General features: G+C 34.8%; 1 protein-coding gene across 3 annotated transcripts; it reads left to right on the plus strand.

The window, feature by feature from the left end:
- The first annotated feature begins 7,787 nt into the window (after nucleotides 1–7,787).
- LOC103447985 (uncharacterized) lies at nucleotides 7,788–9,300 on the plus strand. Of its 3 annotated transcripts, none has more exons than XM_029088629.2 (2): nucleotides 7,808–7,999; nucleotides 8,389–9,300. In XM_029088629.2, the coding sequence occupies exon 2, from the start codon at nucleotides 8,436–8,438 to the stop codon at nucleotides 9,171–9,173; it is 738 nt and encodes a 245-aa protein (XP_028944462.1). In that variant the 5' UTR covers nucleotides 7,808–7,999; nucleotides 8,389–8,435; the 3' UTR covers nucleotides 9,174–9,300. The 3 variants fall into 3 exon arrangements, with proteins under 3 accessions (XP_008385435.1, XP_028944462.1, XP_008385436.1); XM_008387214.4 differs by having other exon boundaries at nucleotides 7,810–7,999; nucleotides 8,305–9,300; XM_008387213.4 differs by having other exon boundaries at nucleotides 7,788–9,300.
- The last annotated feature ends 5,746 nt before the right edge of the window (nucleotides 9,301–15,046 follow it).

A 15,046-nucleotide genomic window follows, 5' to 3' on the forward strand; every position in this document is an offset into this window, starting at 1 on the left:
ACTAGCACTATAATCTAGTAGTAATATTTATTTGTAATGAAAAATCTTAAATTCGAATTCTCATAAGAATTTGATACCAATTATTTCTAGCACATTGTGTAGTATAGTGCAACCCATCTCTAACTATATGTCATTCTATTTTGCAATTTATGTATCTCAATACAATTATATATATATATATATATATATATATATTAAGTATAAATAGACAATTATATTTATATGTTATATGACGGCTGACTTTTGAAAAGGATCAGGATCCTCTCCTGACCTTAAAAAACTGAGCCTACTGAGCAGGCAATCGTGGCCGTTGAAATTTAATTCAACGGCTACAATTATTATAACTTTTCCCTTGTTTGTAGCTGTTTGATCAAATTTCAACGACCACGATCTCCTACTTTGCAGGCTCAGTTTTTTAAGGTCATGAGAGGATTCTGATCCTTTTGAAAAGGTATGGTACCATCATTCTCGTAATTATTTATTTTCTTTTTCTCTGTAAAGGGTTTTGAAGAAGTCTGCAATTTCAGTTAGTCTTTTGGGAAATTACAAATAAAATAATTTTTTATTATTTTATAAAATAAACAATAATAATATTTTATTGCCTATTACTATGACTATTCAGTTTAGAGGTGGAGATGCAAAAGACAATTATTGTTCATTAAATGCAGTTATTATTCAATAGAGGAGATTCAATTGCCAATTACTATGGGGAATCCTTACACACTGGAAGTGCTTTAAGCAAAGTGAAGTTGTTAAATTGGCAATAGGCAGATTATTATAATTAGTTAATGAATGACAGATCAAATCAATGTATACATTAGTCTATGAAATTTGGGGTGTCACACACTTAAAAGATAATCTTTAGTATATATTGACAATGCACAAGTACATCTGCTGCCTAATCAATTTGGTTGGCAGGATTTAATTTCCTTCCATACTTGCAATTAAGAATTCATGATTCAAGAATATTTGCTTGAAGTAAGATAATAAGGAATTAATTTGGTAAGCATTATTTTTCAATTGTTTGAGTAATATATTGGACCGACGAGAAATTACAACACGAGAAAGTTATAAATAATTGAGAAACAAAAGAGAAATCACAAAGATCACATATTAGTATATATGAATATTGGCGATGAAGAATTTTGTGGCAGTTTATGATGTTTTTATTTTTTGTCAAATGACATTTTATGTTGTTGAATTACTTTAAAAAGTTGTATATTTAGCAAGAGAAACATTCAGTTTTTTTTTTTTTAAAAGGTGAATATTTTAACCAACAATTTAAATGGTATTATGGTAAACCCCATTTTCCACGACCTGGATGATGAAACATGGTAATATGAAATACTGAACATTGCAGGAAAAATAATAGCGAAATATGCTGATAAAAGGAATTTACCTGATGTGTTTGTTAGGGAAGTTAATTGTTATACATTGCATGGAGGTAAATTAATATGCAGTACGAAGTTGTTAACAGACAATATATCATGACATACCTATACATTTTTCATGAGCAACTCAGCCATGATGAAGAATATATATGTACCACAGCCACAACATCTGGGGTCCATAGCTCAGAGGTATGCCTCACGCTTGTAACAAGACTCAACAAGTTATATATATATGTACCACAGCCACAACATCTGGGGTCCATAGCTCAAAGGTATGCCTCACGCTTGCAACAAGACTCAATAAGTTATATATATAATGCCTCGTTAATTTGCAGATATATAGACTTTTCTTCAGTGTAATTAACCGTACTTTTTTACAATGCAAATTTATTGTCGATGTATACATTAACACAGTTGAAAATAAAACTCAACAAATTTCCTAACACTTCTTTTGAAAGAACCATTTTCTTAACTTGAAACAAAACCGATTATTAATATGAAGAATGGTTAGATTTGATAGCCTGACAAGTTACAACATAGTATACAATACCTCAAACTTGTGTAACAAGGTAACATTTCTCTATGATGTTAATGGGTGTAATTAACACGGTAACATGATAACATAACAGCTGCATAGCTAATACCTGCACAATCAAAGTCTAAATCATCCTATAAGCCTTAATCTCAAAGTCTAAATCATATCTAGTTATTTTCCTCTAAAACCTTTAGTGCTACTTTAATCCATATCACTATATCAACAAATTTTGGAACCTATATATAATAATCATAAGGGACACAGGAGGAGCTGCTCACTCACCCATAAATAGGGTTCATGTGATGGGTTCCCATTAAATTAATGTTCCTAATCCCACTTTCCAACCAGGAACCACATGATATTTTTCATATAATAAATAAATGTAGTAATGAATATAAACCAAAACTTATATAAAAATAGTCACAAATGATCCCTCTTTCATTGATTTTTATCTAACACCTATCGTTTATGAGATTAGAACTCAAAATATTTTTCGACAAAGTTGAGAGACTAACAACGGTGGACCAAATATTCAGTAAGAAATAGAAAAAGAAAACCACATAGGAAACTTTATATCTCATTGCAGGTACACATTATGCTTGCTCTTACTTATAGGTCATGTGTTGGGAGCAGGAGTTGGTGCGTCTAGAGACTGAATTTATTTTGCGGGTCAACGTTCACTATCATAGTTACTTCATAATAATTCTACTGCATGCCCATATCATCATTAATTTTTATTAACAAATGATATTATTTACAAAGGTTTTTATCACAAATGATCCCTGAAATTGACCTTCATCATCAAGATGATTCATGAAATTGAAAATCAATTAATGTAATCCCTGAAAATATGTGTCACAAATCAATGTGGTCATTCTATCATAATTCTGTTAAAAAATCCATTAAGTGCTGATGTGACACATAAATAGGCGCCACAAAATTTATGATTTTATCACAAATGGTCCCTGAAATTGACTCACATCATCAAGATGGTCCTTGAAATTGACCTACACTATCAAGATGGTCCCTAAAATTGAAAATCGGTTAATGTAGTCCTTGAAAATAGGTATCGTGAATCAATATGATCATTCCGCCACAATTCTGTAAAAAAAAATTTTATGTGCTGATGTGAGTTTACTAATTAATTAAAAAATTGTCTAAATACCTTTTTGCACAATGAAATTTTTTTCTTATAGTAGGACCTACTTCGAAGATTTGGGACACTTACTTGCGAGACTAAATTGATTGATTTTCAAATTTAGAGACCATTTTGATGTCGCAGGTCAATTTCAGGGACCATTTTAATGTTGCGGGTCAATTCTAAGGACCATTTGTGAGAAAAATATATATATGAGACCCATTTATGTGCAACATCAGCACTTAACTGAATCTTTAACTGAATTGTGACTGAAAGATCATATTGATTTGCGACACCTATTTTTATGGACTAAACTAAACTAATTAATTTTTAATTTCAGAGACTATATTAATGGTAAAGGTCAATTTCAGGAACCATTTGTGAAGAAAAAAAAAACCTATTAAAAAATAAGTTGACGTATGAAAAGAAAAATAGTAATTAAAAACTAAAAATTAATAGAAAAATCCTTTTTTTTAATCCTTTGTCCCACTACTTCTTTCTATATCTTATAACTTTCCTAGCAAAAATATCTCATGTGCCGTATTGCTAGTTATTAACAACGAAAAGGTTATTTGGATTTCATGAAGTAATTTGTAAAACTAAATTTATGCAGACTTTAATTAATGATGGGTTCTAAAATATTTAAGGGTGTTACTGGCACTATGGTCCAGGAGTAATAGTACTTTTTATAAATAAAAAAATCTTAAGTTTGGACTCTCATAAGAATTTGATACCAATTATTCCTAACACATTGTGTAGTTTACTGCAATTTATCTCTAATAATATATCTCAAAGATAAATTGAATCTGATATAAAAGGTATACTAGTGAAATAAAGGATATTGATGTCTAGTTGTGTACATACTCATATAAAATGGTCGGATAAATAACAACAACAACAACAACCAAGTCTTATCTTACTCAGTAGGATCGGCTGTATGAATTATAGAATGCCACTATGCTTGATTTTGCGTCAATATTCTGTTAGCTCCATGTCCGTTTCTTTTCTTAAAGTCTTTTTCAAAATCTTTCTCTATCTTTTTTGCTTTGAGCCTCATTTTCATAATCACATCTTCTAACTGGAGCATATATGGGTCTTCAATTCATGTGTCCAAACCATCTTAACCGATTTTCTCTCATCTTATCTTCAACTGCGGGCACTCCTATTTTACCTTAGATATCATTGTTCTTAATCCTATCATTTCTCGTATACCCACACATCTAAGCATTCTCATATCTGCTACACTCATTTATTGCACGTATTGCTTTTTGACCGCCTAACATTTTGTGCCATAAAACATTGCTGGCTTTATTGCCTTCCTATAAAATTTTCCATTAAGCTTTACTGGTATATGATGATCGCACAACACACTTGATGCTCTCTTCCACTTCATCCATTTAGCTTATGTTCTATGGTTGAGATCTCCATCTAATTCTTTGTTCTTTTGCAAGATAGATCCAAGATATTGAAAATGTTCACTCTTTGGTATTTCTTGATCTCCAATCCTTAACCCTATATCATTTAGACCCACATTCCCACCAAACTTGCAGTCCATATACTCCGTCTTTGACCTACTTAGGCGAAAACCTTTAGATTTCAATACTTCCCACCAAATGTTAAGCTTCACATTTACTCCCTTATGCATTTCATCTATCAGCACTATATCATATGAGAAAAGCATATACCAAGGGATATCATCTTGAATATGTCCTTTTACCTCGTCCATTACCAAAACAAAAAAGTAAGAACTTAAAGATAAGCCTTGGTATAACCCTATGGTTATCGAAAAGCTTACAGTTTATCCTTTATGAGTTCTTTTTGTAGTCCTTATTCTATCCTACATATCCTTTATTGCTTGGATATATGCCACTCATATGCTTTTTATAGATCTATAAACACTATGTGCAAATTCTTTTTGCATATCTATATATCGTTCCATCTATCTCCATAAGAGATAGATTGCCTCCTTAGTTGAGCAGTCTGGCATGAACCTAAATTGAATGTCTTAGACCTATATCTCTTACCTTAGTTTATGCTCAAATACTCTTTTCCAAAGTTGTATTGTATGACTCATAACTTAATTTTCCTATAGTTCATGCAGTTTTGTATGTCGACCTTATTCTTGTAAATAGGCACCAAAGTACTTTTTTGCCACTCATTTGGCATCTTCTTCCTTTTCAAAATCTCATTGAAAAGGTTTGTGAGCCATGCTATGCCCGACTCTCCCAAGACCTTCCACCACTTCGATCAGTATATCGTCTACAATCACTTCATCTTTCCTAGTTCTGTGGTAAAATGAGTAATTTCTATACTCTTTCGAGTTACTCAACTCACCCAAAGAAGTACTCTTTTTGTGTCCTTCATTGAAAAGATTATGAAAATAAGCCATCCATCTTTAACTGTTTTCTCTGTAGCTAGAACATTTCCGTTCTCATCCTTCATGCACCTTACATGGTTAAAGTCTCTCGTCTTCCTTTCCCTTGCTCTAGCCAATTTATAGATATCCAACTCTCCTTCTTTGGTACCTCTCGCTTGTACATGTCCTTAAAAGTCAATAGTTTCGCTTCTCTCGCAACTTTCTTTGCCTCCTTATTTGCTCTTATACCTCATACAGTTTTCATTGTTTTATCCTTGTGTAAGGCTTTACAACTTTCGTTTTTAGCATTAACCCTTTCTTGTGCCTCCGCTTTTCACCACCAAGATTACTTTTGATGTGAAGAGAAAACCTTGGGCTCTCCTAATACCCCTTTTGCAACTTTTGGATACAATTAGCCATGAAATTCCACATTTGGATAGTGTTCCCCTCTATATCCCAAATGCCTTAGGCAAATAATTTCTCTTTGAAACTGACTTGTTTTTCTCCTTTTAGATTCCACCATCTAGTTTTTGGACACTTCGAGGTCTTGTTATTTCTTTTTATCTCTTTTGATATATGCATCCATTACCAACAGTCGATGTTATACAATCATTACAAGTTATACGATCCCTCTTAAAGGGAAATCTATTTGTTTGTTGATTACCCACTCTTATAAGTGATCACATGCTCCTCTCTTCTTAAAGAAGTTATTGGCTATAAACATATTGTAGTAAAATCCAAAATGGCTTTCCCCTCCTTATTTCTCTCCCTTAAACCATGACCACCATAACAACCTCTAAAGTTTCACATCTCCTTGCCTACATGTCCATTTAAATCTCCTCATTTGAGTAACTTCTCTATCTGAGAGATTCCTTGAACCAATTCTCCAAAATCTTCCCAAAATTTCTCCTTTAGACTCCTATCCAACCCCACATTGGCGAGTTCTTATCCTATTACAATCTTGATTGCTATAATTCTATCTCCAACCCTCTTAACATCTACAATATCTCTTGTTAAAGTCTTATCCACAATGATGCCAACACCGTTTCTCAATATGTTTGTGCCTAAATACCAAAGCTGAAAACCTGTGTTTTCCAGATCCTTTGCCTTAAGACCAACCCATTAGTTTCCTGGAGGCACATAATACTTATCCTTCTTCTCACCATAACTTTTACTACTTCAATGGATTTTCCCAATACGGTTCCTATATTCCACGTTCCTAAATGCATTATACTATCTTGAACAATACCCTTATGTTCTAACTTCTTTGAGCTCACCCATCTAGTAACGTTAAAATTCTTCCAAACAACCTTGAGTGGAGTTGTTCAAAAAGAAGTTTCTACATCGCCTTGCTTGTTTAACAATGCATGAGGGCTTCGTTGGAGAAACAATGACCCTTGATCACTTATCACTATGCCCATGCCACACAACGCGTCACTTATGGGTAATGACCTAGCTTTAGCACTTAGGATTCATTACATAGGGATTCAATGTGAAAAAATAGAGTGCGGACATCGACTACCTGACACACTCTCCCTCTTTCTTTATCCAGGCTTGGGACCAACATCATAAGATAAACTTACACATGCAGTATTATATAAAATTGGTTGGATGACAATTGAAAAGTAATTAATTGATAAATTCAAGAACATGAAAATATGATTGGACAATGCTTGACTCCTAAGGTTTTTATATCTATCTCATTTGGAAGTGTTTTTTTTTTAAAAAATGACTGAAAGTACTTTTGGTGAAATTGTTTTTAGATTTCAAAAAGCCCTTAAAAGGCTTTCTGCAAGAAGCGTCCAGTTATGTGCTTTTTGCAGGGAGTACTGTAAGTGCTTTTTAAGGATTCACTTACATTTTTACTAAGGATTACTTACAATGCACTTTCACTAAAAGTGTTTTGAGTCATTTTAAAAGGACTTCCAAATGAGCCCATAATTACGTGATATCATCTCACCGTACAAACGTTATTATCCAGACCATTTATTCTCTTGTATTTAGAAAATTTCATTCGATTTGAAAATTGTTTAGACATTCATATGAATCAAGCAATTTTACGATCAAGGATGAGATATTACTTGTATTATAACTGTTAATTTGTTTGACGCATATGAATAATGAAATAATATCATAATTAAATGAGTTTTGTAGAGATAATTTTAGAAAATGATAAAGAAAACAAATCATTTTAGATTGTATAGTTAACTGATGACACGTCATCTTATAAAAGAAAACAACTCCTTACATATTAAGACCAAGGTAATTTTTTTTTTTTTTTTTAACAAAAGAGCAAAGTTTTATCCATTATAAATTTATAATTACCTGTCTTTTGCCTTTTATTCACATCCTGTACTTAAAGAAAGGAATTAAAAGCAGCCATGATCCTGTCACAAATAGTGATGGTACCATACGGTCCAGACCAGGTCCAACTCCTTTGTTAGCCTTTCCTTACTTTCCTTTTTCTTTTGATTTTTTTATGTCTCATATGAACTGGCAAAGCAGATAAACAAGGCAAGCTTGAAGGTTTTCTGTCTAAATCTTCTACCTCTTTCCTTTCTCAAGATGCAGTTTTCAAGGTATTAAATTCATTTCTCTTCTTTCCTTAGCTTCCTTCTCATTCTCAACCTGTCAAATTTTTCCCATTCACAAAATTCTAACAAGCAAACGCAGTTCAAATAGCCAAACGAAACCAGACAGATCCATTTCTCCAAACCCTTCAGATCTCTCTCTCTCTCTCTCTCTCTCTCTCTCTCTCTCTCTCTCTCTCTCTCTCTCAAAAGTGGTGCCTGCCTGCCTGCTGGGTTTTGTTTATTGTTTAGAAACTTGGGAATTGTTGTTTACACAATGAGAGACATAGTTTCTTGTTTCAATGAAAATGCAGTGAACGTGTCTCATCCTTCATGTTCTAGCTATGCAAACACTGCTTGTGTTTCTCCAAACTTAACTCCTTCGGTCCAAAATGCAGTCTCGTGTGTCTACAGAATCACTCTCTCCTCCGCTCAAAAGCAGCTCATGGTTACAGTCTCCTGGTGCAAAAACCACTACGTACAAGGGTTGACCATTAAGCTAGCGGATGATCCATCAGCAGCATCCTTCAAGTTGAACACGAATTCGCGTATCTTCCGAAAGAAGAAAGGCACCAAACTCATCGAATCCGATAAATTGAGGATGGAAATCTTTTGGGATCTCTCTAGAGCAAAGTATGATGTTAGTGGTCCTGAACCTGTTGAGGGATTTTACATTTTGGTCTTGGTTGATTCAGAAATAGGCCTAGTTCTAGGTGACATGGCTGAAGAAGCTGTAAGCAAGAAGTTCAAGACTAGTGGTGTTGCGAAAGCCTGTCTTGTTTCGAGGCAAGAGCATTGTTCCGGAAATGCTCTTTATTCTACAAGAGCTCAATTCTGTGACACAGGCATTGCACATGACATTCTGATAAAATGTAGTGGAGAAAATGAAGGCTTAAAACATCCGGTTTTATCTGTTTGCATCGATAAAAAGACGGTGATCCGAGTAAAGAGGCTGCAGTGGAATTTTAGAGGGAATCAGACAATTTTTGTTGATGGGTTGCTTGTTGATCTGATGTGGGATGTTCATAATTGGTTCTTCAATCCTTCATCAAGGTATGCAGTGTTCATGTTCAGAACAAGAAGTGGGATGGACAGCCGATTGTGGTTGGAAGAGAAGATGGTGCACAAAGAGCAGGACAAAGTTGAATTCTCCTTGTTGATGTATGCCTGTAAGAGCTCTTAATTAATATGAAATGTTGTCATTAAGTCTTTTCTTTTTTGTTTGTTAATTCTTGACATTTATGCTTTAGTACAACTATTCTTCTAATTTTCCTTTCAAGAGAGAAATAGATAGCCATTCATTTTGATCATTTTTAAGAAAACAAGATAAGTTAATGTTCAAAAGTTGTGATTGTAGATAGATGAATTTGACAAGTTTTGATCTCTCTCTCTCTCTACTGCATGGCAATTAGAAAATGGTATGCCACCCTTTTTTATGGGTACCTATAGGTATTGAGTGTCGTTGCACGGTTGATTATCATCAATTCTAAGTGATTATTGGATCAAATTGGTTGCAAAGTGGTAATGAGTTAATTAGTTATGACAGAGGGGTGACTATAAGGTTTAAATATTTAACAAAAAGATAGCAAGAGATATGACAGAAGATTTGCTAAAGGGCAAGTGCGAATTTTGAGAATCATGTATGATAACTGCTTTCAGGCTTGTAGGAATCAAATAAAGTTGAAAATCCTCCCATATAATAATTAGCCCCATTGAGTACTACATCTTTTAAACAAGGGAAACGGATGATTGATTAGTATATATAGCTTAATAGGACTTGGCAATATTAATGCTTACTTTTATTGTTTATTTGGTATCAAAACTAATGGAAATTTCAATTCTTTTTCCTTTTTTTTTTTGAGGCAAATTCAGTTTTTTTTTAATACAAACAAATCAAAACTGCATGCATCCTTTGTGTAGTATTTAAAATTTAATTTATTGCATCATATTATCCCCCCTTGTTAGCACCTTGTTCTTGACTTGTCAGGAAAAATTGGACAAATCCAATTTAGTCCAAGAAGCCAACTCTATCAGGCTTTGCTTGAATGATATAAGTTGTGATTATGAAGAATTGAGGTAGGCAAACAGAACAGTTCAACAATTCAACTAAATTACTTATATAGAGAGAAAGAGTCTTTGGGGCATGTTGTTCATAGTTTTACCAAGAACAAATGCGAAATAGAATTGTCGACGAACATTTGATTTACTTACAATTAGCCTTCACTTTATTGAACAACAATGTTGTGAATTCAAATATTTCAACCAATTTAATTGGTAAGGCAAAATTATCAAAATACAAAGTAAACAAGCACTATCTCAGCTTTGCCAAGAATGAACGCTTAACTAGTAGAGGAAATTGTACAAATGGTCCCTCAATTTTAACACAATTGAAGCAATGGTCCTTCAACTTTATTTCCATTACCATTGATCCCTCAACTCGTCAAAATGTATAGCTATGGTCATTTTCCTTAACACCGTTAATGATTCTGTTAAAATCACTCATGTGCGGGGCACATGAGACTGACTGTAGGGGCAATTAAGGAAACATATTATTTTCCTTGGGTTGGAGTCGATCGAACACAACAAAGGGGGTTGGATATGGTTTTGCAGGAGGGTTATTTATGAGTTGTTTGAGTGTTCAATCCCTCCATAATACTCAGTGCACTTGGGTTTGCAATCGGAAATTTGAGTGTTCATACTTCCAGCTCCTCTTCTTGGTACTACTGTAACACATCCATGCTTTTCCTCCATGCCTTTTCTTCATTGGCAATGGCTTCCAAATTGTTCATGTTGCTCTGGGGTTCAGTGAATTTCCTTATACTCCATGCGTTCTTCTCTATACCAGTGCAGTAAAGCCTTCTCCCTACTCCTTTATATTAGTGCAGTAAATCTCTTCCACACCACATCGTCCATAATCGCTTCGAATTGAGTTTCTGCGGTTGTTTTCCTTCATTAAAAGCTGATTACTGCAATACATGGTGGGAATTTGAGAATTTGGCGTGGAGGAAGTTTTAATTGGGGATGGGTATTGACTTCAACCTGGGAAACCTTACAATGGGTATTGATTTCAACCTGGGAAACTTGGGAAATAAAAGGTACATCTTCTCCTAAAAAATACCCATATAGAATAACAAATTATAAAAGGTTCAAGTTTTCCGAAAAACCTTACAATATTTCGACGGATCTCCGGTCCACCTCATGACATCCGACAACTCCATCGTCCTCTGCTAAACTAACCCTAAAATTGAACCTTAAAACACCCAAATTTCCGATTGCAAACCCAAGTGCACTGAGTATTATCAGTTTTGGAGGGATTGAACACTCAAACAACTCATAAATAACCCTCCTCGCAAAACCATATCCAACCCCCTTTGCTGCGTTCGATCGACTCCAACCCAAGGGAAATAATATGTTTCCTTAATTGCCCCTACAGTCCGCCTCGCACGTGAGTGATTTTAACATAATCATTAACGGTGTTAAGGAAAAGGACTATAGCTACACATTTTAACTAGTTGAGGGACAAATGGTAATGAAAATAAAGTTGAGGGACCATTGCTCCAATTAGGTTAAAGTTGAGGAACCATTTGTACAATTTCCTCTAACTAGTATGACCAAGTAAATTTTGAAATGGCTAATAAACTGAGGATAGGGCCAAAACTCCTTACATCTCAGACCCACTGGTAGTACAAATGCATGGTACCCTTTTGTCTTTAAACCAATTGTTTTGGTCACTAGCAGAATCGAATGATTGCTTGCCTGATTGAACTTAAAATGGGTAGAGTATAAAATTACAGTACTAGAGTCTCCTTCTAAACTTCAGGGTCCAAGAAAATCGTAGCAGTTCACTGTTCAATCTTAATCATTCTTCTAAACTCCAAGATCCAAGAAAATTGTAATAATTCACTGTTTGATCTTAATCCAACAGTGAAGTGGCTGTAGTTTTCTTGGACCCTGGATTCTCTAGGAGAGCAGGTATGTACAGCAGTATATAGTGTATGCATGAGAAGAAGTCCCAATAAAGTAATAAGCAGCCAGGCTCCCTCGCCTTGCTTTGCTAGCTCTCATAATAAAAGGGCTGGATAATTGGATGGCAGGTGTGTACGTGTGTGGTAATATAGTGGTGAGAGACTAGTAGATGGATGGATGGGCTGTTTTTCATTAAATATTCTCAAAGTCAAATCATGCTCTAAGAAGATTTGTATGTCCCTGGACATGATAAAGGTTCAGTGCTATTCATGCATGGTGCGTCTCCAACATGAATTTACAGCTAAGTTAAGGTTGATCTTGGGTCATTTAGTAGGCAGGGGACGACAACCTAAAAACCAAGAGCACATTACAACTTTAATTATCATGGGATCATCGACACTACATTTACTACATTAGTCTGGATTTTGTTAAAGGAGGTTTTGAGTCCTAATTTTTAAATTGGAAAAAAAATAAATTTAGTTATTCATAGATGAATAGTTGGAATTTGAATTCTCTTCTATAGTTGAGTAAATAAATCACTTAATTAAGAGCTATTTCATTAATTGGTGAACAAACATCCGAGCTCTTGCAACATGATTTTATGTAATAAGGGATTGCTAGGCACGCACCTATTTTTAGTGAAACTACTGTAATTTTTTTTTTCTATAAAAAAAAAAGAAAAAAGACGCTTCTAATCTAAATCTAGTTGATAAATACCAGTCCTTCGATAAACCCTCTATCTCCCTCTCGCAGAAAGACCAAACCTAGCTTATCTCTCTCTTTACTGCCGACTCTAATTTTAGGGTTGGAGTCGGCGACAACGACAAATATTATGTTCCTTCTAGCCTTTTATCAATATAGTATTTATTTATCTTCTTTTATGAACTTTGGCCCTAGTTTTGGTGATGGAATTTAGCACGATTGTCACAAGATCAAACTTTAATGTTGTTAGACTATTGATTACTATGTGGTAGTGTAAGGGGAGAAATAGCACACCAAAGGGAAGAAGAGAGTCTGTTTCACGTTTGATAATTTGTCTAGATGAATGAATCCTCCTTTTATAGACTTTAATTATCATACCATTTCCATAGAATTGTGAGACTTCTCAGAATGATCTTATCCTTCCATGATAAGACATGTCACTTATAGAAGGGTATAACTCTTATGATAAGTCATACCTCTTATCACACCCTTTGGTTAAGTGTATATTAGTACACCAATCTTATGGTGCACTTCCAAACATCAAATACACACATATTAAAGCCAATATCATCATGATCATATTCCAACATTTGGTGCCCTTATCTGGGCTTTTTTTCTCAATTTTATGAGCTACTCTCAGATCTTAGCTTTCATGCCCCTCTCTTACTCAGTAGCCGTTTCATGTCACAAGTATTCAACCATTAACCTCCATTACTTAATCTATCGTGTGTCTCCCTTCGGTGGAACAATTTGGTGTTGTGTGGTTTTTAAAGTGCTTTTAACACTGTTTGGTAGGATTATGAAAGCGCTAATTGTGTGGGTGGCTTGCTACCCCCATTGTTTGTTGATCCAATTGTTTTTGTAGGTTCATTCCATTGGTGGTGGCGGCGGCCTTGCCATGGAGGCACAACTAACTTGGTGAAGGCTGCTGTTTTCCTCTCCAAATTTAGGGCCATTTGTTGTTATGAGCTGACTCTTTTTTTTGGCCTTTTAATTGTATTTTCTGCAATGAGGTGGGCTGTATTTTCTGCAATTGTCTAAGTGGAAGCTTTAGAATTTTTCGGATTATTATTGGCTCCACAAACTACATCTTACAAAAGATATGTTGCTCGAAAAGTATCACGGATAGAAGCAAGTAGCCTTTTACCACAGTGGTGAAAAGGAGTTGAGCTCTTGCATGATAGTATGGGTTCGAATTTCGTTGATGACTAATCTAATATCTAATCTAACAAAATCTATCGCTTGACCAAAAAAAAAAATATATCACAGATAAATTAAAAATAAAAAGACAACATGGCCTCTAGAGTGAAAAAAGAGCGTCACACATGGCACAAACTAAAAACCATAAGTAAGGACGGCTCTTGTTCTATCGGAATTGCACAACTCTGTTTATTATCAGCACCATCGACAGTGCACAGCTTTGCTTATTACTAACCCCACCCCTACCCCCCAAAACCCCCCGGGGGCTCCATTTGCTTCAAAATTCAAACCACCCAAAACACATATTAATCTCTAATTGTAATCCGACATAATAAAAATCTCTGACTAGGATATGTTTCAATTTCAGTTATGCTTATAAAAATTAATTCGTAGCCAAAAAATGACAAATTTAATTGGACACTCATGTCGTGTGGGCATTCTACTAGTGTTGATTAACACAACTGAACCGCCGGTGAACTCTCTTGTCCAGAAAGGTTAAAAGGTAACCACCGAAAGATCAAAACGATTTGCCACTACAATTCGACTAATTAGTCTTTCTGGCAGTTCCCGTGCAAATGAGATCTCTTGGAAGCAATTTGTGCCAGTGACAAAGATTGTTTTTGTTTAAACATAAACAAAATGCCGTACCAGCTATACCCTAACCCAACGCAATCGGGCAGCTTCCACATCTTTCAACCCCAAATGTGTATCGAAGTTGGCAACTGGATCTAAAACACAGAAACTATCCTGACAACTACAACATTCCTCGGCGACAATTCGACATGAAAAATAATCAAGAGGCAGGAGGGGAGGGATGAGAAACAAGAAGGATTTTGTAACAAGGGTTGCTTCATATCCCAAGGCCAAAAGGTAAGGGTCAGTGGCAAAGGAAGATTTTCTGTAGTTTTCGCTCTAGATGGGGTTGTTCCGAAATAAATTATCAATTTTGATCTTATATTTCTTAGCTACTTTCTCAACTTTCTCAAATTTACAAGGTTAATTATGTTGACTTTGGAGCTAAATAGAAGAACACGAGTCAAAAAATTAAAATTAAGAACACGTGTCTTTAATTTAACATACAAAAGGCCTATTGACAATAGACTAGTTTTTTACGAAAGAGTCAAAGAAGCCACCTAAAGCGTTGCCCTCTCTACCGGCATTGAGTACACACCGTGTGTGGTGACAACG

Source organism: Malus domestica, chromosome 11 (genome assembly GCF_042453785.1).
Source record: "Malus domestica chromosome 11, GDT2T_hap1".
Lineage (NCBI taxonomy): Eukaryota > Viridiplantae > Streptophyta > Magnoliopsida > Rosales > Rosaceae > Malus > Malus domestica.